Source organism: Spermophilus citellus (assembly GCF_964194105.1).
Source record: "Spermophilus citellus genome assembly, chromosome: 16".
Taxonomy (NCBI): domain Eukaryota; kingdom Metazoa; phylum Chordata; class Mammalia; order Rodentia; family Sciuridae; genus Spermophilus; species Spermophilus citellus.
In genome coordinates this window covers 60,977,816-61,003,248 of record NC_138196.1, presented here as the reverse complement: position 1 = coordinate 61,003,248, position 25,433 = coordinate 60,977,816, and the positions used below count along the sequence as shown (strand labels likewise).

At 33.2% G+C, this 25,433-nt stretch overlaps 1 protein-coding gene across 2 annotated transcripts in view; it reads right to left on the bottom strand.

Annotated features, from left to right (window-relative positions):
* The window catches only part of GLRA3 (glycine receptor alpha 3), a gene marked incomplete at both ends in the record, with an annotated part of 168,968 nt that overhangs the window by 91,258 nt on the left and 52,277 nt on the right, over nt 1–25,433 (bottom strand). For both annotated transcript variants that reach the window (XM_081269727.1, XM_081269726.1), the window contains one exon: nt 10,939–11,006. In XM_081269727.1, coding sequence (XP_081125853.1) covers nt 10,939–11,006 — 68 coding nt within the window. The remainder of the gene's footprint in view (nt 1–10,938; nt 11,007–25,433) is intronic.

Genomic DNA, 25,433 nt, shown 5'->3' with positions numbered 1-25,433 from the left:
CACTAAATTTTAAATTAATACTTATAACTTTAAACAAAATATTAGAAATGAAAAAATCAGAATTTAAAATAGACAAAATAGGATTCCATTGAAGTTTATATGTTTGCCCATATATTAATAAGAAAGTATTGTAAAATAAAATTTAAAATACAGCACACATACATGTGTGCACACCCCTGCCACCTCCTGCAAGGTCTGACTGCTAGGACGGCTTAGAAGCAATGATATCTCAGTAGCAGTAAATTGGGGAGTCTTGAAGAAAAGCCTTATCTAGTGCTGACATAGAGAATATGCAAGATGAGTCTGAAAGATCTTATAGTTCCAGAACACAAAAAATGCTCAAAATACAAAGTGGTGGGAGTATGTCAAAGAAACAGGAGCCAACTAAACAACCTCTCAGTGGCCAAACTTGAGCAACAAAAATAATGTAGTTATGAATAATAGTCCAAAGTATATATTAAGTATCCAAGACACTCATAAGTATTTAGGAAATAATAATAAGCAAATGGGAAAGAATAAATAAGTCTCTTTAATAGAAGAATCCACATCAGTAGCTAGGTACAGTCCTCTCAAAGACAAGGATCATCACATCACTCTTCACTTAAGTGTGAACTTTGTAGATTGAATTCTTTCCAAATAGTTCAGTATATAGATGTTGAGAAAGAGAGTTACTCCATGGTGAAGAAATCTGACATATACTACCTCAGCCATGTGATCATGCTTATCATTTTCAATAAGTTATGTTAATAGGACATAATCTTTTTTTTCTCTTGACTTCTAACTTTATTCATCCAACAAATAACATTTCATAACAGTTTTTATCAATGGAATGCAATTCCACTCAGATCATTCTGTCAATGACAAGAAGCAGCATCAAATCATTTTGTCCACACAAATAAATCAATTGTTGATTATTATTTTCTACCATTTGGAATTCAAGTGGGAGGATCAAATATCTTGAGTAAAACAAAGGAAGGAAGGAAAAAAAAATGATTTTGGTGTTGACAAATCCAGTGGGGAAATGCAGTTTATGCCTTTTTTTAGATACACCCTGATGTGAAGAGTAATACACAATTTTTAAACTTACAGCAGAGACAAACTGTAAATATACACATTGAAAGAAAATGCAGCCCTTTATTGTTTCTTCTTACAGATACAATAGCATTTCTAGTTTTTTTTTTTTTTACTTTTGCTTATGTGTTTCTTTTTGTTGGAATTCCTTCCCCATTCTTTGAATATATATTTAAATTTTAAGAAAAATGAAATCCCAAGGGTTTACAAAATCCAAAAGCAAGAGGTGTCATTCTTTTTTTTTTATTGGTTGTTCACAACATTACAAAGCTCTTGACATATCATATTTCATACATTAGAATCAAGTGGGTTATGAACTCCCATTTTTACCCCAAATACAGATTGCAGAATCACATCGGTTACATATAACATTTTTACATACTGCCATATTAGTGACTGTTGTATTCTGCTACCTTTCCTAACCTCTACTATCCCCCTTCCCCTCCCCTCCCATCTTCTCTCTCTACCCCATCTACTGTAATTCATTTCCCTCCATGTTTGTTATCCCATTCCCCCCATAACCTCTTATATGTAATTTTGTATAACAATGAGGGGCTCCCTCCATTACCATGTGATTTCCCTTTTTTCTCCCTTTCCCTCCCACCTCATGACTCTGTTTAATGTTAATCTTTTCTTCCTGCTCTTCCTCCCTGTTCTGTTCTTAGTTGCTCTCATTATATCAAAGAAGACATTTGGTATTTGTTTTTTAGGGATTGGCTAGCTTCACTAAGCATAATCTGCTCTAGTGCCATCCATTTCCCTGCAAATTCCGTGATTTCATCATTTTTTAGTGCTGCGTAATACTCCATGGTGTATAAATGCCACATTTTTTTTTATCTATTCATCTATTGAAGGGCATCTGGGTTGATTCCACAGTCTAGCAATTGTGAATTGTGCTGGTATGAACATCGATGTGGCAGTATCCTTGTAGTGTGCTCTTTTAAGGTCTTCAGGAAATAGTCCGAGAAGGGCAATAGCTGGGTCAAATGGTGATTCCTTTCCCAGCTTTCCCAGGAATCTCCATACTGCTTTCCAAATTGGCCGCACCCGTTTGCAGTCCCACCAGCAGTGTACAAGAGTACCCTTTTCCCCACATCCTCGCCAGCACTCATTGTTGTTTGACTTCATAATGGCTGCCAATCTTACTGGGGTGAGGTGGTATCTTAGGGTGGTTTTGATTTGCATTTCCTTGACTGCTAGAGATGGTGAGCATTTTTTCATGTACTTGTTGATTGATTGTATGTCCTCCTCTGTGAAGTGTTTGTTCATGAAAAGTAGGCTCCGATCTACAGATTGTGGGGTCGGGCTCAAAATTCCTTAATAGGACACCCATAGCACAAGAGTTAATAACAAGAATCAACAAATGGGACTTTCTTAAACTGAAAAGTTTTTTCTCAGCAAGAGAAACAATAAGAGAGGTAAATAGGGAGCCTACATCCTGGGAACAAATTTTTACTCCTTACACTTCAGATAGAGCCCTAATATCCAGAGTATACAAAGAACTCAAAAAATTAGACAATAAGAAAACAAACAACCCAATCAAGAGGTGTCATTCTTAAAGGATGAGCTATGTGGGAAGTGTGATCGTTCTGAATCAAGCTACTCTTTGGTCCTGCAATTTCTTCTTCCTGTCACAGTTCTATGTTGTTGAAAGCTCTCCTTTAGTTGGGTTTGATTATGGGACAGGGGAGAATTTTGTTGTTTTGCAAATTTAAGCTCATATTTATGTTATACATGATAAAGTTGTACATGAGGCTTTTTTTTACTTAGTATGTTAAGATGATCATAATTTTCTTTCTCTGTTTACTCTGGAGGGTTCTAGTCTCCCACCAGGATATTTTGTGGAGAATGGTCCCATCCATGGAGCAATTAAGTTATGATTTCTTCTTTTTTTAAAAAAAATATTTTATTTTATTTTTATTAGCTATACATGACAATACAATGATCTTGGCAATTCATACATTTGAAACAATTGGGGTATAATTTCTCATTTTTCTGATTGTACAGATTGCAGAATCACACTGGTCATAGAGTCACCTATATACATACAGCAATCATAATTCTTAATGTGAAATAATGAAGTAGCACTTTACTTGTATGATCTTTCTTTCAAAATTTCATAATCTCATTCTAGTCCTAGAAAAAACATCAGATAAACCTGACTGAGAGACAGTATAGAACATATTTGGTCATTGGCCAAAACAAAGTCATCAAAAACAAAAATAAAGCCAAAAAACAGGATTATGTAAAAATCTTTTACTAACTAAAGAATCCTAAGTAGATATGACAACTTAACCTGAATAGGCTCCTGGGATGAAAAAATGACATAAGTAAAACAAAGGAGATCCTAAATATATATGGACTTTCAATTAATTATAATATATCAATATTTTTTCATTAGTGTTAACAAATGTATTGTACTAATGTATAGAACAGAGTATGGGGTGATGTGTGTTTTTCTGTAGTACCTTTGCAAATGTTCTTTAGATCTAAACTATCCTAAAAAGGAAAATATATTGTAAAGATTTTAAAGCAAGCTTTACAAACATTCATAAATAGGAATAAACTTACCAACCTAGATGCCCCTCAGTAGATGAATAGATTAAAAAAATGTGGCATATATCACAATGGAATATTACTCAGCAATAAAAGAGAGTAAAATCATGGCATTTGCAGGTAAATGGATGGAGTTAGAGAAGATAATGCTAAGTGAAGTTAGCCAATACCCAAAAAACAAACGCCAATTGTTTCCTGTGATATAAGGTGACTGATCCATAATGGGGTAGGGAAGCGGAGCATGGGAGGAATAGATGAACTCTAGATAGGGCAGAGGGGTGGGAGGGAAAGGGAGGGGGCAGGGGATTAGCAAGGATGGTGGAATGTGATAGACATCACTATCCAAAGTACATGTATGAAGACACGAATTGGTGTGAACATACTTTATTTACAAACAGAGATATGAAAAATTGTGCTCTGTATGTGTAATAAGAATTGTAATGAATTCTGCTGTAGTGTATTTACAAAATAAAATCAATAAAAAAAAACAGGAATAAACTTAACACAATACATGGCAACCTTTAAAAATATAGATGAGCATAACAGAAAAAGACAAATAAATTGATATATTATGTTCATGGATAAAAACACAATGCCTTTTGTTTATTTTGTGTTAAATGTTTTCAATATTATTCAGAAAGTGTCTTGTATTTCACCACATAATTTTTGCTATGGCATTAATGTATATTCATGAGTATTCCATGAATTCTAATCTTGCAAAAATCACAGTTTAGTAATAAGTGATTTTTAAGTAATAGTGGCACAATTTTTTAAAAATCTTTGCATAAGGTTTGTGCCCACATTTTTGAAAAAAATTAATATAAAATCTGTAATGGTTATGTGATGAAAGATGGTTTGTTAGTGGAGACTTTTAACTAGATAAAGAATTTATACTCCAAACTCAAGCCAACGTCTTATTTGTTTTGGAAATATTAAAATAAATCTTTGTACAGCCAGAAACAAATTTCATTTAACATTGTTTTGGTTAAAACAGCAAGATAAGAAAAAGACATAAGGCATATAAATACTGAAAGGTAGAACTTAACATGTTATTTTTGCTCAGTGGTATTACTAAATGAAGGAAAAGCCTTAGGCATAAAAAGAGAGCATATTAAAGCAATGTGAAAATGATCATGTTCTTATTTATCAGTATTGAAGAAAATATAGCTAATATGTTGCAGTTTTATTTAAATGTATAGAAGAAGATGAAAAAATGTAAAATATATGCAAGAAATACATGATAAGCAGGAATTAAATCCAAATTTTATAACAATTGTATTAAGTTAATATTTAAAGTTGGATAAGTTCTAAATGTTGAAGGACAGGGAAACCTCTAAAATTACTAATAGATGTTTAAAATACAATGACCACTTTGGAGAGAAACTTAGTAATAACCGAGTAATCCCTGTGTCTGTGTGTGTATGTGTGTGTGTGTGTGTGTGTGTGTGTGTGTGTGTGTGTTTGTGTGTGTGTGTGTATTATTACATGTAGTGATTTTCAATGTAGAGTTTTCTTGTGGTAACAAAAACACTGGAAACAACTAAGTGTGCAGCCAAAATAAAATGTATAATTATATTACAGAATATTTAACTGAAATGAAAATGAATTAGTCTATGTATATAAGCATGAGTTATCTCAAAAAACATATTTTAACACCTCCCCCAAAGAAACAACTAGATTACATGTGGATAATTCAGCATGGCTATTTAATTTATATTTTAATACATTTAGAATGAAATTTATGTCTTGTTTTCAAAATCTTCTTTTGAGAAAGTCAGGAAATCATACTTTGGACTGAAATCAACAGTTTCAGTTTATTTGTAATATTTAAGCTTTTATGATTGTGATAGGTGCTTTCGTGTTATTTATATTAGTATTTATACATATTTGTATGCCTAAAACTTGTTTGATAAAAAAATACATTTTAAGAGAATCTTGAGTAGTTTGAAATATCCATTAACGTAAGTATACATACATTGTCAAATTTTTATGCCATGTTGGCTTAGATATCTCTGGAGAATTTAATGACTCACTGATTTGAAGTAGCATATACTTGTGTATGTCCATTGTAGCAACTACAATGTGAACCTATCATCTGTGTGTAAAATTGAAAACTTGTACAAATCAGCAACACTTTGACATCACAATGGACCCTCAGATACTGTCCTTAAATTCTGCCTTGGATTTGTGTGTACAACCACCTGAAAAACTATTACACCAAAACATCTGGAATTTTAAATTTTACTTATTTTATTGTGTCTGGGTTTTTTTTTTTTGTAATTATTGAGTTATTTTCTGGACTCTGGTGAAAAGTAACTGCCCAATAGGTAAATATTGATTGAAATCACATAAAGGAGTAGTTCTCTTTCTAATGTGTCATGAGATGGAGTCAATTTTTTTTCTGAAAATAGTTAGACCAATATATCCATTTTGAAATATTGCAACCTATACACAGTGAGATTACTGCATGCATATATATAAGTTAAAATATAAAAGAATCCAATTTATAAATATTTTCATCTTGACATAAAATCTTTATCTACAACACAACCTAGATTTGCAGGAATCAATTTGAAGAGTTTCTATCTAATGACATAAGTCTCAAATATGAGGAAAACAGAGATTTCAAATTCCCATAATATTTGTAGTAAAATTTTTGATAAAAATAATTTAAGAATTATAAATCTAACTTTGGAATGTTTTACACATTAAATAATTAACATATAAATATTAGGACAGAATTGTTTAACAAAAAGAAAGTTGAACTTATACAATAAATATGCATACAAAAATTTAAAAATTGTCCAATAAGAGTATGCAAAATATGTTAATATTTAATTAATTTTAAAAAATGGCTTAAGAAATACAAAATCAGAAGAGAAATATTAAAATCATAATTTCAAATGAGATAAGAATTGTACTTAAAAACTGGGAGAGAGGTCAGCAGAAGAAACTCAAAATATTTGATGAGAAAAGACCTTGAAGATGACTAATAGTGTTGTTAAGCAAAGACATACTTTAGGATAATTATTTAGTTTTATTTTAAATATGAATTCTTAGACACAAAGATATTCATGAATAAAGTTATAGACAATTTGAGATTCCATCCTCTCAATTTGAATGGACTGCCCTAGTTGAGTTAGGGTATTTGAATTCTAAGAAGAAAAATAAACTATATTCAGCATGAGAAATGTGCACACATTTAAAAACATGTTTTTACCACATATTAACCTAAAAATGAACTTCAAATAACACATCAGTAAATGGGCTAATGAACTGAGCAGACACTTCACAGAAGAAGAAATATAGCTCACCATCTCTAGCAGTCAGAGAAATGCAAATCAAAACCACCCAAAGATACCATCTCACTCCAGTAAGATTGGCAGCCATTATGAAGTCAAACAACAACAAGTGCTGGCGAGGATGTGGGGAAAAGGGTACACTTGTACATTGCTGGTGGGACTGCAAATTGGTGCGGCCAATTTGGAAAGCAGTATGGAGATTCCTGGGAAAGCTGGGAATGGAACTACCATTTGACCCAGCTATTGCCCTTCTCGGACTATTCCCTGAAGACCTTAAAAGAGTGTACTAGAGGGATACTGCCACATCGATGTTCATAGCAGCACAATTCACAATAGCTAGACTGTGGAACCAACCTAGATGCCCTTCAATAGATGAATGGATAAAAAAAATGTGGTATTCAAGAAACATAAGGAAAAATGTTCATCATCTCTAGCAATTAGAGAAATGCAAAGCAGTACTCTACGATTTCATTTCACTCTAGTCAGAATGGCAGCTATTATTCATACAAACAATGATAAGTGTTGGTGAGGATGTGGATAAAATGATACACTCATACATTGCTGGTGGGACTAAAAATTGGTGCAACCCCCATGGAAAACAGTGTGGAGTTTCCTCAGATAACTTGTAATGGAACCACCACTTGACTCAGCTATTCCACTCCTTGGTCTGTACCCAGAGGACTTAAATCAGCATGCTACAGTGATGCAGCCATATCAATGTTTATAGCAGCTCAATTTACAGTAGCTAAACTATGGATCCAACCTAGATACCCTTCAACAGATGAATAAATACAGAAAATATGGTATATATACCAATGGAATATTAGCCTTAAAGAAGAAAGAAATTATAACATTTGCAGGTAAATGGATGGAACTAGAGAACAACATGCCAAGTGAAATAAGGCAGTCCTCCAAAAACAAAGGCCTAATGTTTTCTCTGATAGTAGATGCTGATCCATTGTGGGGGCATACAGGTAAGGAAGAATGAAGGAACTTTGTATTGTGCAGAGGAGAGTGAGAGGAGGGGTGGGGCTGTGAGGATGGGAAGGACAGTAGAATCAATGGGACATTATTACCTTATATACATATATGTATATAAGGTAATATATAAGTACACTACTGGTGTGACTCAGCCCTATGTACAGCCAGAGTAATGAGAAGGTATGCTCCATTTGTGTACTGTGTGTCAAAAATGCATTCTACTGTCATGTGTAACTAATTAGAACAAATAAAAAAACATTGGGGCTTGGGATGTGGGTCAAACGGTAGCATGCTCGCCTGGCATGTGCTGGGCACTGGGTTCGATCTTCAGCACCACATAAAAATAAAATAAAAGGTGTTGTGTCCACTGTAAACTAAAAAACTAAAAATATTAAAAAATTCTCTTTCTCTTAAATAAAAACATTGATAACTTTAAAATGAACTTAAACAAATATATCAATGAAATAGTGGGATACAATTCAGTTGTAGCGTTGTGATGGCAGATTTTATGAAGAAAATGCATCAAATCAACCAAATGGGAGAAAAATACCATACCATTCTTCTGATAGAAATATATTAACAAGTTCTAGTTTTCTCACATTCCAATGTAGATGAATACCATATTGTAGTTATTCTAGCTGATAACGTGAAAGATTTATAAACTTTGGTGGAAATAGTATTAATCACATATTTAGGAATATGGAAGAATAAAAAAGAACCAAGGAGGGCATACTTAATTTATTGTACTTAACCTCTGGAGTACTTTGTCAATATTCATTGATTCTGAGGATTGTGAAGAGGAGATTGATGTATGATAAACAATTTCAGAGATCACACATGATGATGGAATATGTGGGAATATAAAGGGTTACTATGTTGGAGAAGGGAAATAAAACCACCCAAGAGTTACCATGGCTTATGTTTACAAAATTCTGCAAGCTTTCTCCAGAATATTATACTATAAAGGAAGTCTTATAAAATTATTAAAGTTAAGAATTTTAGCCGGTGCAGTTGTATTATGGAGTGTTATAAACATTTTAGTTGTCGACTGATGAATTATCTCATAAAATGCAGAAATGTTCAGTAACCTATCATGAGTCCTCATTTTTCCCCCCAAATCCCTTCCCTTTACTTTATAAAGATGTGCAAGGCTATAAAACTTTCAAACTATTGCTGCTGAAAGTATTTTGTAGAAGCAATGTTGCAAAAGAGAAATATAGAGAAGCATATTTGCAAGTGTTTAGTATTATACAGCATGTATAAAAGCAGTTAAAATGAGAAAGTTGACAGAGATAGAAATTCAATTTGTGAATCTAAGTAGAATTTAGGTAGAAGTGGTTCCTTCATCTTTGGATACTTTAGACTAAATACGTATAAATGCAGGACATAAACCAGATATTCAACTAGCCTTCAGAATACATCAAAGAGGATTATGCAACTTTAATGATAGAATTGTAACAGAACCACAATGTGTGTATAAAAGTGAATTATTTGTATTTCCTGTGTTTATACTAATACACATATGTTTATGTTGACTCATCTACTGTATCTAATTTAATTTTATTAAGTGCCCAGAAATGTAAGTTTGGTTCTCCTCCTCTAATACTTTTATTACAAAATTTAAATAAAACAGAGATGCTGCTAAATAAGAAAATACTGCATAAATAAAGAAAAAAGCATTTGGGGAAAAATGGTACATAAAAAGTCTCTTCCTGTTGAGATGGATAAACTTCCCCTCCATACGCAAATGTACTCATCCTCAAAATACAATAGTTTTTACATTAGATTATTTTTCTTCAGAAAACTCATTATCAATTTATTCTGAAATACATAAAGGAGTCATAATTCTCCAGTAATGGTTTTGGAAACTAATAAACCTGTAAGAATTACATATCATATTTTAGTTAAAATCAACTTTAAGAGTTAATGTAAATTATTCTTGATAAATTTATGAATAGAGTATAATTGTAAGTATTTTAAGAGCCATCATGCATAATTTCAAAAAAAGTTAGCAGCTAGATAATTTTACAGATATTCAGTGGTTCATGTATCTATTTCAGCCTTTTATTTTAGTTAAATTGCACAATAAAAGCTGCAGGGAAAAGGAGAAATAATATGAATGTTTAGAGAAAATTATAGAATCTATAATCTATAAAATTACAACAAAATAGGGCTGGGGTTGTGGCTCAGTGGCAGAGTGCTTGCCTAGCATGTGTGAGGCACTGGGTTTGATTCTCAGCACCATGTATCATAAATAAAATAAAGGTCCATTGGCAACTAAAAAAGAAAAAGAAACCTGGCTAGTCTAAATCAATGTTAAAAAAATTACAGCAAAATAAATTTGGCCAGTAATTTTTTTTTTTACTTTAGTAATATGATTATATACAGTGTGCTCAATTACATAGCAATGTTAAATGAAGAAATACAATACAATTTTTATAAATTTACAAGTAGATTTTTTATGTATTTATGATGTTTAGGCAGATACTATGTTTAAATTTTTTTTAGTTGTAGTTGGACACAATACCTGTATCTTATTTATTTATTTTCATGTGGTGCTAATTAAATCCAGCACCTCACATGTACTACGCAAGTGCTCTACTGCTGACCCACAACCCCAGTCCCCAGATACTATATTTATTTGAAAAAGTAATCCAATAGAATACTTAATATAATAGCATAAAGAAATTTGTAAGTGTTCATAATAAGAACCAGAGTATTTAGTATCATGTTTATGTCTGACTATTAAAGAGCATTTAAAAGAAATAATTTACATGGTAAAATTTTAGTTTTAATTTAAGGTTTAACATTTTATTGTTGAATGGGGAAAATTAAACATTATTTACATTTATTCTCTAATATTACCATTTGTAAATGAAACATTATATGTGTAGTTGATTATAGTTATTCTAATTTTCTCTTTTAAAATCTTATTACATTGTTTTAATTTACATAACAGCATAAATGTTTCTCTTAATGTGATAAATTAATCCAGTGTGAAATTTGGTTACAAAGAAAATGTGCTTACCATAGTTGTCTCTGCAATAGAGCCAAAGCTGTTTATGAATATGTTGCATGTGACATTAACTGGAGGGCCTGAAAAAGAGATTAAAACATAAGAGCTGTTAAGATACCCATCTAAAAATATTTTCAAATATTCCTTGTTTCTTGTTATTAGTGGGAGAGAAAATGATTTGTTTGTCTACAAACAGATGCTCATAATTGAAGGTAACCATTCCATGAAGCAATCTGGATTGAGAATCCCAAGCTTCAAGATCTTTGAATAGTGATGCTGACCATTATATAAGGCTTTTGATTTCAATTTCCCTAAATATTAGGAGATAAAATGTTAGGAGAGAAATCTCTAATATTTTGTATTCTTCCTAAAGTATGGAACTGGCATTTCTGGTTGGCCAGAGGTTTGAGTGGAAAGGTTAATGAAGAATATAAGGAAAACAATGTATTTCTATGGAAGAGCAATGTTCAGTAGAAAAATGATACATTCAGAATTTTACTAATAGTTAGGATCAGGATGCCTCATTTTATAGGAAATACACCCCAGCTCCTACCTCCACATCATGTCTCCAATAAGATAGCAGTAACTTCTTTGTAAAAGTAAACTGTTTTAGGATTGACTTGTTCTTGTTTTTCTAAGACCTCAAGGTACATTACTATGTAATTTGAGATCTGTTTTATTTAACATAGACAATTGAGTCTATAAACTTCCCAATAAGCATTGCTTTTACTGTATCTGGTATGATGTACTTCTATCTTTCTTTGATTATAGGTATTTAAAAATTTTCCCCTTAATTTCTTCAGTGATCCATTCATCATTCAAAAGCATCTCATTCAAGTTACACATATTTGTGTAGTTTCTGTAATTTTTCTTATTGATTTCTAATTTCATTTCATTATGAGCTGAAAAAATGCAAGATTATTTCACTGTTTTTGTATTTGATAAGATTGGCTCTATGGCCTACTAAATGATCAGCTTTGGAGAAAGTTCCTGTGCGTGGCTGATGAGAAAGTGTATTTAGTATTGCTGAATAAAATATTCAGTAGATATCTGTTACGTTTAATTGATCAATAATAAGGTTTAAATAGGATGTATCCTTGTTGATTTTCTCTCTGGATGACCTATTAGTGAGATAAGTGTATTGAAATCCCCCTATTATTGTATTGGAGTCCATCAGTCACTATATGTCTAGTAATGTTTATTTTGTCAAAATGGGTGCTGCCCTCACATTTGTAGCACAAATATTTACAACTCCATGTTCTTGTTGGATTGTTCCCTTTATCAATATATAATATCCTTCTTTGTCTCTTCTAATGATAATTACAAGTCTGCTTTTTCTGATATGACAGTAACTATATCTGATTGTTAGTAGAAGGAAAGAAGTAATAAAGACCAGAGCTCAAGTTAATGAAATAGAAACTAAGAAAACTACAAAGGGTCAATGAAATAAATAATTGTTTCTTTAAATAAAATAATCATAAATTAAATCTCTAGCCAAACTAATAAAAAAGTGAAAAGACCCAAATTAATAATATTAGGGATGCAAATGGGGATATTAAAATAGATATAGTTGAAATTTAGAAGATCATTAGAGAATATTTTGCAGACTTATATTTCAGTAAATTGGAAAATCTAGAAGAAATGGACAAATTTCTAGACACATACAACCTACCAAATCAGAATGATGAGGAGGTAGAAAACCTGAATAGACAAATTACAAGCAATGAGATTTAAGCATTAATATAAAGCTTTCTAATAAAGAAAAGTCCAGGAACTGATGGATTCACAACTGAATTTTACAAGATCTTTAAAGAAGATCTGATGACAGTTCTCCTAAAATTATTCCATGAAGTTGAACACTTTTAAACTGTGTGAAGTTGTATCACTCTGATACCAAAATTGGGTGAAGACACTTTCAAGAAAGAAAACACAGAACAATACCATTTATGAACATAGGTGCAAAACTCTCAATAAAATATTAGCAAATCAACATCGGATATACATTCAAAGTATTATACACTGTGATCAAGTTGGTTTCATCTCATGCATGCAAGGATTGTCCAATATATGCAAACAATACATGTAATTCACCATATAAATAGAATGAAGGACAAAAATCATATGGTTAAGTCAATGCATGCAGCAAAAGCCTTTGACAAAATTCATTATGCATTTATAATAAAAGCACTGAAAAAATTGCATATATTATGAACTTCCTTCAACATAATAAAGACTATATATGACAAGCTCAAAGCTAACATCATAGTAAATAGGGAAAAACTGAAAGCATTTAAACTAATATTAGGCAAAGACAAGGGTGTCCATTCTCAACACTTTTATTCAATATAGTTTTTGAAAGTTTAGTCAGAGTAATTAGAAAAGAGAACAGGGATACAAATAAGAAAGGAAGAATTCACAATATTTCCACTGTGGGATATGATCATATACTTAGAAAAACCTTAAAAGTTCTGCCAGAAGACTTTACAGGTGATAAGCAATTCAACAAAATAGCAGGATACCAGCTCAGCATATAAAAAAAATGTTGCAGGGTACAAAATAAATATCAATAACTTTCCTTTACCCCAGTAATGAATCTGAGAGAGAAATCAGGAAAACAATTCCATTCACAGTGCCTTAAAAAATACCTAGAAATAAACCTAACAGAAGAAGTTAAAGATCACTGTAAGGAAAATTATAGAACTCTGACCCACCTTTGTAGGGCCCAGGCACACACAGCATGCCTGGTCCACCCCTTCCCTGGCAGGGCAGATACTACCAGAACCTAGCCTTTGCTGCAAGACGGCCCATTCTGACCAGCAGACTACCACGGGAGGTCAAGCCCGGTGGCCCAGACCCACCCATTACAGCCTCTTCAGGGCCCAGGTACACAGCATGCCTGGCCCACTCCTCCCCCATGGGGCAGAGACCACCAGAGCCTAGCCTCTGGTGCAGTGCTGCCTCCTCTGACCAGCAGACTACCATGGAGCAGGAGCCGAGATCCAGCCCAGCCAGCCCACATCAGCCCACTCGGAATCCAGGATCTCAGTAGGCAAGGTTCATCCCTTCCCCAGTGGGGCAGACACTGCCAGAGCCTAGCTTTTGATGCAGGACTGCCCCTTTTGACCAGCAGACTACTGTGGAAGGTCAAGCCCAATGGCCCCTATCTACCCACTGCAACTTACGGCAGGTCCCAGATCCAGGATGTAGTAGCATCCACTTAGGGACACCAGCAGAGTCTGGAAGCCCAACATCAAGGTGAGGTACAGAAAATCTGTACGTATACTACAAGAATATAGAGAAGAAACTGTAATATCTCAGGTCCACACTGCAAGAAAGGAAGACATATAGACAACATGAAAAAAATAAGGGAGGAAAATGCCCCAAACAAACCAGGACCCTATAATAATAATAATAATAAATAAAAACAAAAATAAAATTATCTGTGAATTAAAGAATGACCTAAACAAGCAAAAACAAGCAAAAAAATGATCACTCCAACATGAGATAAGAGAGCAAATACAGGTAACAAAAGATTCGAGAGAAAGAGAGAGACCCAGAAAAAAAATATAAATTCTTGAAATGAAGGATGCAATAAATTAAATAAAAAACCCAATAGACTAGATCATAACCAACAGACTAGATCACTTGGAATAAAGAATGTTAGATAATGAAGACAAAGTTTACAATCTGGAATATAAAGTTGATCACACAGTGAATAAAGTTAAAAACCATGAACAGAACATCCAAGAATTATGAGACAGCATCAAAAGACCAAATCTAAGAGTTATTGGGATAGAGGAAGGCACAGCGTTTCATACCAAAGGAATGCACAACCTCTTCAATGAGATAATATCAGAAAATTTCCCAAGCATGAAGAACGAATTGGAAAACCAAATACAAGAGGCTTACAGAACACCAAATGTACAAAATTACAACAGATCTATACAAAGACACATTATAATGAAAATGCCTAGCATACATAATAAAGACAGAATCTTAAAAGCTGCAAGAGAGAGGAATCAGATCACATATAAGGAGAGACCAATTCTTATCTCAGCAGATTTTCCAACCCAGACCCTCAAAGCCACTGAGATCATGGAACAACATATACCAAGCTCTGAAGAAAATAGATGCCAAACAAGAATCTTCTATCCAGCAAAACTAAGTTTTATATTTGATGATGAAATAAAAACCTTCCATGATAAAGAAAAGTTTAAAGAATTTACAACTAGAAAGCCTGCACTACAGAACATCCTCAGCAAAGTATTCCAAGAAGAAGAAATAAAAAACAATGATGAAAATCACAGGGAAGGATCACACTAAAGGAATATCTAATCTAATTAGAACAGAAATCCAAGTCATGTTAAATACCAAAAATAAACAAAAATGGCTGGGAATACAAATCATGTCTCAATAATAACCCTGAATGTTAATGGCCTAAACTCACCAATCAAAAGACACAGACTAGAAGGTTGGATTAAAAAAAGACCCAACAATATGCTGCCTCTAAGAAACTCATCTCATAGAAAAAGACATACACAGACTGAAGTTGAAGGGTTTGGAAAAATCATACAACTCACACAGACTGCAGAAGCAAGCAGGGGTTTCTATCCTCATATGAAATAAAGTAGACTTCAAACTAAAGTCTATCAAAAATGATAAAGAAGGATACTACATACTGCTCAAGGGAACCATACACTAACAAGACTTAACAATTATAAATATATATGCCCTAAACAATGGAGCAGCTACATTCATCAAACAAACCCTTCTCAAGTTCAAGAGTCAAATAGACCACAACACAACATTTTGGGTGACTTTAACACACCTCTTTCATTACTAGATAGACATTCCAAACAAAAGCTGAACAAAGAAACTATAGAACTCAAATAATACAATCAAGTTAGACTTAACTGACATATATAGAATATTTCAATCTTCAATGAGAGAATATACTTCTCAGCAGTACATGGATCCTTCTCTAAAATAGACCATATACTATTTCACAAAGCAACTCTTAGCAAATATAAGAAAAGTAGAGATTATACCCTGCATTCTATCAGACCATAATGAAATGAAATTAGAAATCAATGATAAAAAAGAAATAAAATCTACTCCAATACCTAGAAACTAAAAAATATGCTACTGAATGTACAGTGGGTTACAGAAGACATCAAGGAGGAGATTTTAACAGTCTTTAGAGGTGAATGAGAACACAGATACAACATACTGAAATCTGGGACACTATCTATGAAAGCAGTTCTAAGAGGAAAGTTCATTGCATGGAGTTCCTTCCCTAAAAGAAGAAAAAATCAACACATAAATGATTCAACACTACATCTCAAAGTCCTAGAAAAAGAAGAACAAATCAATACCAAAAGCAGGAGAAGACAGGAAATAATTAAAATCAGAGCTGAAAATCAATGAAATTGAAATGAAAGAAACAATTGAAAAAATTGACAGAAGTTGGTTCGTTGAAAAAATAAATAAAATTGACAGATACTTAGCCATGCTGAAGAAGAGAAGGAGAGAGAAAACTCAAATCACTAACATATGTGATGAAAAAGAAAATATCACAACAGACACTATAGAAATACAGAAGATAGTTAGAAATTATTTTGAAAACCTGTATTCCAATAAAATAGAAAATATTGAAGGCATCAGCAAATTTCTAGAGTCATATAATTTGCCCAGATTGAATCAGGATGATAAACACAATTTTAAACAGGTCAATTCCAGGAGAGAAAATAGCAGACAATTTAGCCATCCAAAGTCTACCAACCAAGAAAAGCCCAGGACTGGATGGATACACAGTTGAGTTCTACAAGACCTTTAAAGAAGAACTAATACCAATACTCTCTAATTTATTTCAGGAAATAAAAAAGAGGAAGCACTTCTAAACTCATTTTATTCTGATTCCAAAACCAGGAAAAGAGGGAGGGAGGGAGGGAGGGAGGGAGGGAGGGAGGAAGGAAGGAAGGAAGGAAGGAAGGAAGGAGACCATATACTATTTCACAAAGCAACTCTTAGCAAGATGATATACACAATTTAAATAGGTCAATTTCAAGAGAAAATGAAAAATAAAACTTCAGACCAATATCTCTAATGGACATAGATGCAAAAATCTTAATAAAATTCTGGCAAATCGAATACAAAAACATATCAAAAAGATTATGCACCATGATCAAGGAGGTTTCATCTCAGGGATGGTTCAACATACAGATATCAATAAATGTAATTCGTCACATCAGTAGACTTAAAGATAAGAATCATATGATCATCTCAATAGATGTAGAAAAAGCATTTGACAAAATACAGCACCCTTTATGTTCAAAACACTAGAAAAACTAGGGATAACAGGAATATATTTCAACATCATAAAGGCTATCTATGCTAAGCCCCAGGCTAACATCAATCTAAATGGAGAAAAATGGAAGCATTCCCTCTAATAACTGGACCAAGACAGGGATGCCCTCTTTCAACACTTCTTTGTAACATAGTTCTTGAAACACTGGCCAGAGCAATTAGATGAAAGAAATTAAAGGGATACATATAGGAAAAGAAGAACTCAAATTGGCACTATTTGCTGATGATATGATTCTATACCTGAAAGACTCTAAATGTTCCACCAGAGAACTTCTAGAACTAGTAAATGAATTCAACAAAGTAGCAGGATATAAAATCAACCATAAATCAAAGGCATTTCTGTATATCAGTGACAGATCCTCAGAAAGGGAAATGAGGAAAATTACCCCATTCTCAATAACCTCAAAAAATTAAATAAATTACTTGGGAATCAATGAAATAGGTGAAAGATCTATATAATGAAAATTATAGAATTCCAAAGAAAGAAGTCAAAGAAGACCTTAGAAGATGGAAAGATCTACCTTGCTCTTGGATAGGCAGAATTAATATTATCAAAATGACCATACTTTCAAAAGCAATATACAGATTTAATGCAATTCTGATAAAAAAATCAAATGACATTCCTCATAGAAATAGAAAAAGCAATCATGAAATTTATCTGGAAAAATAAGAGATCCAGAATAGCTAAAGCAATCCTTAGCAGGAAGAGTAAAGCAGATGGCATTGCTATACCAGACCTTAAAATATACTACTGAGCAATAGTAACAAAAACAGCTTGGTATTGGCACCAAAACAGACTGGTAGACCAATGGTACAGAATAGAGGACACAGAGACTAACCCATAAAACAACAATTATATTAGACAAGGTGCTTAGAACATGTATTAGAGAAAAGACAGCTCTTCAACAAATGGTGCTGGGAAAACTGGAAATCCATATGCAACAAAATGAAATTAAACCCCTATCTCTCACCATTCACAAAACTCAACTCAAAATGAATCAAGGACTTAGGAATACAACCAGAGACCCTGCTTCTAATAGAAGAAAAAGTAGGCCCTAATTTCCATCATGTGGGATTAGGCCCCAACTTCGTTAATAAGACTCCTGTGGCACAAGAATTAAAACCAAGAATCAATAAATGGGATGGATTCAAACTAAAAATTTTCTTCTCAGAAAAAGAAACAATTTGTGAGGTGAATAGAGATCCTACATCTTGGGAGTAAATCTTTACCTCTCACACATCTGATAGGGCACTAATAATCACTAGGGTATATAAAGAACTCAAAAAGCTAGACACCAAAGAAACAGATAACCCAACCAATAAATGGGCCAAGGACCTGAAGAGACACTTCTCAGAAGATGACATATAATCAATCAACAAATGCATGAAAAAAGTTCATCATCACTAGCCATTAGAGAAATGCAAATCAAAACCACTCTTAAGATTTCATCTCACTGCAGTCAGAATGGCAGCTACATAAAGACAATAATAAGTGTTGACAAGGATGTGGGGAAAAAGGTACACTCATACATTGCTGGTGGGACTGCAAATTGGTGCAGCCAAATATGGAAAGCAGTATGGAGATTTCTTGAAAAATTGGGAATGGAACCGCCATTTGACCCAGCTATCCCTCTCCTTGGTCTATACCCAAAGGACTTAAAAACAGCATATTACAGGGACACAGCTACATCAGTCTTTGTAGCAGCACAATTCATAATAGCTAAATTGTGGAACCAACCTAGATGCCCTTCAATAGATGAATGGATAAAAATGGCATATATACACAATAGTATATTACTCAGCAATAGAAGATAATAAAATCATGGCATTTGCAGGTAAATGGATGGAGTTTGAGAAGATAATGCTAAATGAATTCAGCCAACCCAAAAAACCAAATGCTGAAAGTTTTCTTTGATATAAGGAAGGTGATTCACAGTGGGATAGGGAGAGGGAGCATGGAACGACTAGATGAATTCTAGATAGGGCAGAGGGGTGGGAGGGGAAGGGAGGGGGCATGGGGTAGTTAATGATGGTTGAATGTGATGATCATTATAATCCAAAGTACATGTAGGAAGACACAAATTGGTGTGAGTATACTATGTATACAACTAGAGATATGAAAAACTGAGCTCTATATATGTAATAAGAATTGTAATGCATTCCACTGTTATTTATAAATAAAAATAAATAAATATAAAAAAGAAAGTTATAAAACTCTGAAGAAGAAATTGAAATAGACCTTAAAAATAAGATTTCCAATGTTCATGAATCAACAGAATTTATTTGTTAAAATTATACACTCCCCATCAAAATATCAATAACATTCTTCACATAACTAGAAAAAACAATTTTAAAGTTCATGTAGAAGCATAAAAGACTCAGAATAGTCAAAGGACCAATCCTGGACGTATTTTATTACAGGATTTTAAAATTATACTATAGAGTTATAATAACTAAAACACCATGGGACTGGCATAAAAACAGACCCTTAGACCAAAGGAGCATAATAGGAGACACAAACACAAACCTACATACTTAGTCATCTGATTTTTAACAAAGGTGCCAAGAACATATATTTGGAAACTGGATGTCCATAAATAAAAGAATGAAAATTGGTTTCTTTCATGCTACACAAAAGTCAACTCAAAATGGATCAAAGACCTAAGTATGAAACCAGAAACTTTGCAACTGGTGAAGGAAAATTAAGAGAAACTTCAACAAATAGGCTCAGGTAAAGACTTCCAGAATAAAACCTGTGTAGTTCAGGAAATAAGAATTAGTACATGGGTTGGGCACAGGGGCCCACAGCTATAATCCCAGGATCTTGGGAAGCTAAGTTAGGAGGATTGCAAGTTCAAAGCCAGCCTCAGCAATTTAGTGAGGCCCTAAGCAACATAGCAAGACCCTGTCACAAAATAAAAAAGAAAGGCTGAGGATGTTGCTCAGTGGTTAAGTGCCCCTGGGTTCAATCCCTGGTACAGAAAAAAAACAAAAGTAATTAGTACATGGGATGGCATCAAATTAAAAAGCTTCTACAAAGCAAGGGAAACCATTAACACAGTGGAGAGACAACTTACAGAATGTGAGAAAATCTTTGCTAGCTACTCTTCTGACAGAGGACTAGTATTCTGAATACATAAAGAACTCAAATAACTCAACATTAAATATCAGATAACCCAATCAATAAATGTTCAAATGAACTGAATCAAGACATTTCTTAAAAGAAGTACAAATGGCCAACAATTATATGAAAAAATGTTCAATATGGAAACCAGTATGGAGGATTCTCAATAAATAAATAGACCAACCATATGATCCAGTTACACAACTCCTTAGTATTTATCCAAAAGATCTAATGTCAGAATATTTTAAAGGTGCGTGCATATCCTTATTTACTGCAGCTTGATTCACAATAGCCAAGTTATAATATCAGTCTAGGTGTCCATCAACAAATATGGACCAAGAAAAAATGTGTGTGTGTGTGTGTGTGTGTGTGTACATATGTTCATGTGTGTATACGTGTGTGTGTATATATATATATATTATCATATATAATAATATGGGTTTATTCATACACAAAGGAAAACCAAATTTTGCATTTTCAGGAAAATTAGAGAACCAGAGAACATAATTTTGAGCAAATTCAGACTCAGAATGTATCTCTCATATGTGGAAGCTAGAAGAGAATAAAAGGAAATCCATTAAATTAAAGGGATACCACTAGGGTAAAGGCAGGGGATGAAGAAGAAGAAATAGGAAAAAGTTTGCATTTGGTAGTTAAATTGTATTGGGCCATATTGGGGTAGTTAAATTGATCAATTTATATTTTCATGTATGCACAAATATGCCCCTTTTAAACTCATCATCCTGTGTAATAATATGCACCAAAAAAATTAAAAAATAAACAGTACAGATTCAGAATCTAAATTTCATATCGAAGTAAAATAGCTTACAGTAGTCTCAGGTCTAAACTTTATTCTCTGTTTATTAAATATATTTCTTGCCCACATATTAAAACACAGAAAAGTTCCATTTGATTATTGTTGATTTGTGTATTCTCTCCGTCAGAAATAGGAAGGGTGAATGAATTCATGCACAAAATCATAATTCTGAATTTTTAAGAAACTTACTTGAAAAAATATGCACGTATAAAAAGAATCATTTAAATGTTTTTTAAAATATTGAAATATAAAGCAATTTGGAAATAAGAGTCATTGTTGTTTTAGATCATTGAGTCTCTTCAAGTGATACCAAGATATTTGAAATTTCCTTTATAAACCCATTGGAATCTTTACGGATTCTTTATTATGGGAATGTAGGAACTAACATTACTTCATTGACAGACAATAGCTTGAAGACAGAAAAATAGAAATTTATTGTAATAGTACAAGCAGGAGATAGAATGAATGTAGCCAAGCACGGTGGGTGGAGATATATAAAAAGAATGAAATAGATACATCACCATATGCTTAAAAGGAGCTGTGTTTTGCTAGGCAAGGTGGCACATATGCCTATAATCCCAGCGGCTTGGGAGGCTGAGGCAGGAGGATCAAGAGTTCAAAGCCAGCCTCAGCAAAAGCAAGGTGCTAAGCAACTCAGTGAGACTGTCTGTAAATATAATACAAAAAATGGCAGGGTATGTGGCTCAGTGATTGAGTGCCCCTGAGTTCAATCCCCTGTACCAAAAAAAAAAAAAAAAAAAAAAAAAAGATAATCTGCTCTACCCTTTTGATTTCTGGTCTATGTCAGATCAGGACAGCAATTTTGGAACAGTCTTTTTATCCCAGCTACTGATATGTATATTCAGGAGTACATTTGTAGAGATAAAACTTAGAGAAGATTATAAATCCTGTATTGCCATTACAGAGACCACCTGTTCAGCAGTTCTTTGCCAATCTGTTACTTGTTGGTGCCAATGTGAAAGCTGTTATATCCATTCAATACACTACTATGTTTAGCAACAGAGCAAATAACTGCTATAGCATCCATATGGCAAATTGTGCTTTTAAATTGTTCATTACATTAGTCAATGTTGGCCTGAAAAACAAATGACAGTAATTTCAGATGTTTTCAACAGCAGGTTTTCTTTTAAATGTTCCTTAAAAAATAGAACATGACTTTTAAGTTTAGACATGAAGAGCATGTAAAATATCAAAGTGCAACACAAAGCCTTGGCAATGATGTAATTGTTATTAACACTGGGGAAAAATTGTTTCTCAGGAAGATATAAAGCAAGCAAGCTAACAAACAACTCAAATGTTCAGTAAGAATAGTTCTAAGGAATTTTAAACATAAAGTTATATTAAAACCTCACCATTTAAAAATCAGAATACAATTGAAGATTAAATTAAAAAAATTCAATTTAGAGATCTGGTTTTAGAAAAATGTGCATGCATATTATAAGGAGAAATAGCATTTTGTTTTTAATTGGCATATATATTTTAATTGGCATATTTTTTTAATTGGCAAATATGTGTGTGTGTGTGTGTGTGTGTGTGTGTGTGTATATACCAGATTTAGAATGATTTGTTAGATATCTTTAAAGGTTTATAAACAGTGGCATAAGAGTAGAATTCATTTTATATTTTTCCCTTTCTCTTTTCCTTCCCTTCTCTATTCTTCCTAGACATGCAGTCCTTAAGCCATCCAGGTAGCTAATTTAAGATAGTTTTCTGTGCTGTTAACAGCAAGGAGGTGAGCTCAGTAACCTAGAACAGGGGAAGCACATCTCTAGAGAAGGATTATAAAGTACAAGAGTGTTGGAGACAGAGTGAGTGAGGAGTATGTTCCCATAATGGGGCAGCCATAAGGTTATGGGTACGTTCCTGTTGGAACATCCTGGCATAAAGAGTCAGAATCTCAGTAAGTCTCTACATAGAGAGATAAAACTGAGCAGGGTTTCAAAGTCCCACTAGAGCAAAAAGGGCATTTGTGCAGGAGAGGGAATAGCAGTAAACAAGGGAGATCCATTACATATTGATCAAATAAGTAATTATATTGAAGTAGATGGGAGCCAGGTTCCTTCTGTCAGGTTAGGGAATTAAAATGTGGAAATTAGAAACTAGAATACATCTATGGTATTGGAGATATTGGTGTGGATTCATGGTTTCCCATAGGTAATAGAAAAGTAAGTATAGATGTAAATTTGTTTGTGTACATATATGTATATGTGTGTGTGTATCTGTGTGCTTTTGTGTGTGAATATATGCTTATATATGTATGATATCTATAGATATATCCTGGAAGAAACCAAGGTAAGTAATCAAAGTGGATCTAACCAGTAATGGTAAAAATCAACATACTCCACCATATGATGAGATGCAATCTGTGATATTTTTGCCAAGATGTGATTTCATGTAGTTTCTAGATCAAATCATGAGAAAACACTAGACAAATGCATTCTGATAAATAGCTAGGTAATATTTTTAAAATGCCAAAATCATGTAAGTCACAGAAAAACATGAAGTGATGGTTCAATTCAGAGAGACAATGATTCTTTTGTTATGAAAGCTGAAATAGGATCCATGCTAATTTGCTTGTTTTAAAGGTTTTGTAGGAGAACATACTCATTTATACTAATAAATATTTCAGTGTTAGGACCTCATATCAACAACCCAGAGTAGCTCAGGGGAAAAACATAATTTTTTATATTCTTCCTGTAATTCTTCTGTTTTTGTAGGTTATTTTTTTAAATTATTTTATTGTTGGTTGTTCAAAACATTACATAGTTCTTATTATACCATATTTCACAGATTGATTCAAGTGGGTTATGAACTCCCATTTTTACCCCGTATACAGATTGCTGTGTCACATCAGTTACATTTCCATTGATTTACAAATTGCCTTTCTAGTGACTGATGTATTCTGCTGTCTATCCCATTCTCCACTGTCCCCTCACCCCTCCCCTCCCCTCCCCTCCCCTACTCTCTCTCCATCCCCTCTACTATAAATCGTTTCTTCCACTTATATAATTTTTCTCCTACTCCTCCTTTCCTCTTATATGTAATTGTGTATAACCCTGAGGCTCACCTTCCAGTTCCATGCAATTTCCCTTAACTCTCACTTTCCCTCCCGCCTATCATCCCTGTTTAATGTTATTCTTCTTCTCCAGCTCTTCGTCTCTACCCTGTCCTTGGTTACTCCCCTTATATCAAAGAAGACATTTGACATTTGTTTTTTAAGGATTGGCTAATATCCAGAGTATACAAAGAACTCAAAAAATTAGATAATAAGATAACAAATAACCCAATCAACAAATGGGCCAAGGACCTGAACAGACACTTCTCAGAGGAGGACATACAATCAATCAACAAGTACATGAAAAAATGCTCAACATCGCTAGCAGTCAGAGAAATGCAAATCAAAACCACCCTAAGATACCATCTCACTCCAGTAAGATTGGCAGCCATTAAGAAATCCAACAACAACAAGTGCTGGCGAGGATGCGGGGAAATGGGTACACTTGTTCATTGTTGGTGGGACTGCAAAATGGTGCAGCCAATTTGGAAAGCAGTATGGAGATTTCTTGGAATGTAGGTTATTTTTTTAAAAAAAAATTAGTACAGAAGGAATGATTTAGAAATAATCATACAAAAACTAAAAATATATAGTTAAGAATCTGACTTTCAACATATGAAGTGAACATTTATTGTTTTAGAAGTGTTTATTTTTCAAGAGCTGCTTCTTGTCAAAATGACCTGGTGTTATCTAAACATTCAAATAAAAACATACAGTAAAAAAATTGTGAATTATTTTATTAAAGAGTAATAGTGTCTTGATATATAAGAACAGTTAAAAGGATAAAGGATAATTTTAAAATGCTTTTGTTTACCCTGAAAAAATATGGGTAGGAAATGTCTTTAAGTATATATGCCATCTTGTGTATAGAATGGGCTATAGTAAAAGAGACTACTGGACAGACTAGATTTGTTATGTAGGGAGAAAGGGATTAATAAAGAGAAACATTACAGGTGGAAAGACAAATAACATTGTGAGGACAAACAAAAATTAATTCTAGATAAAAAGAGACACAATAAGAAAATTTAATTTAAAATTTCAATAAACATGGTGTGAGAGGAATTGATAATCAGGTGGCTGCTAAAAGTCAAGTTAGGGTCCAAGTTGAACATCAAAGAATAACT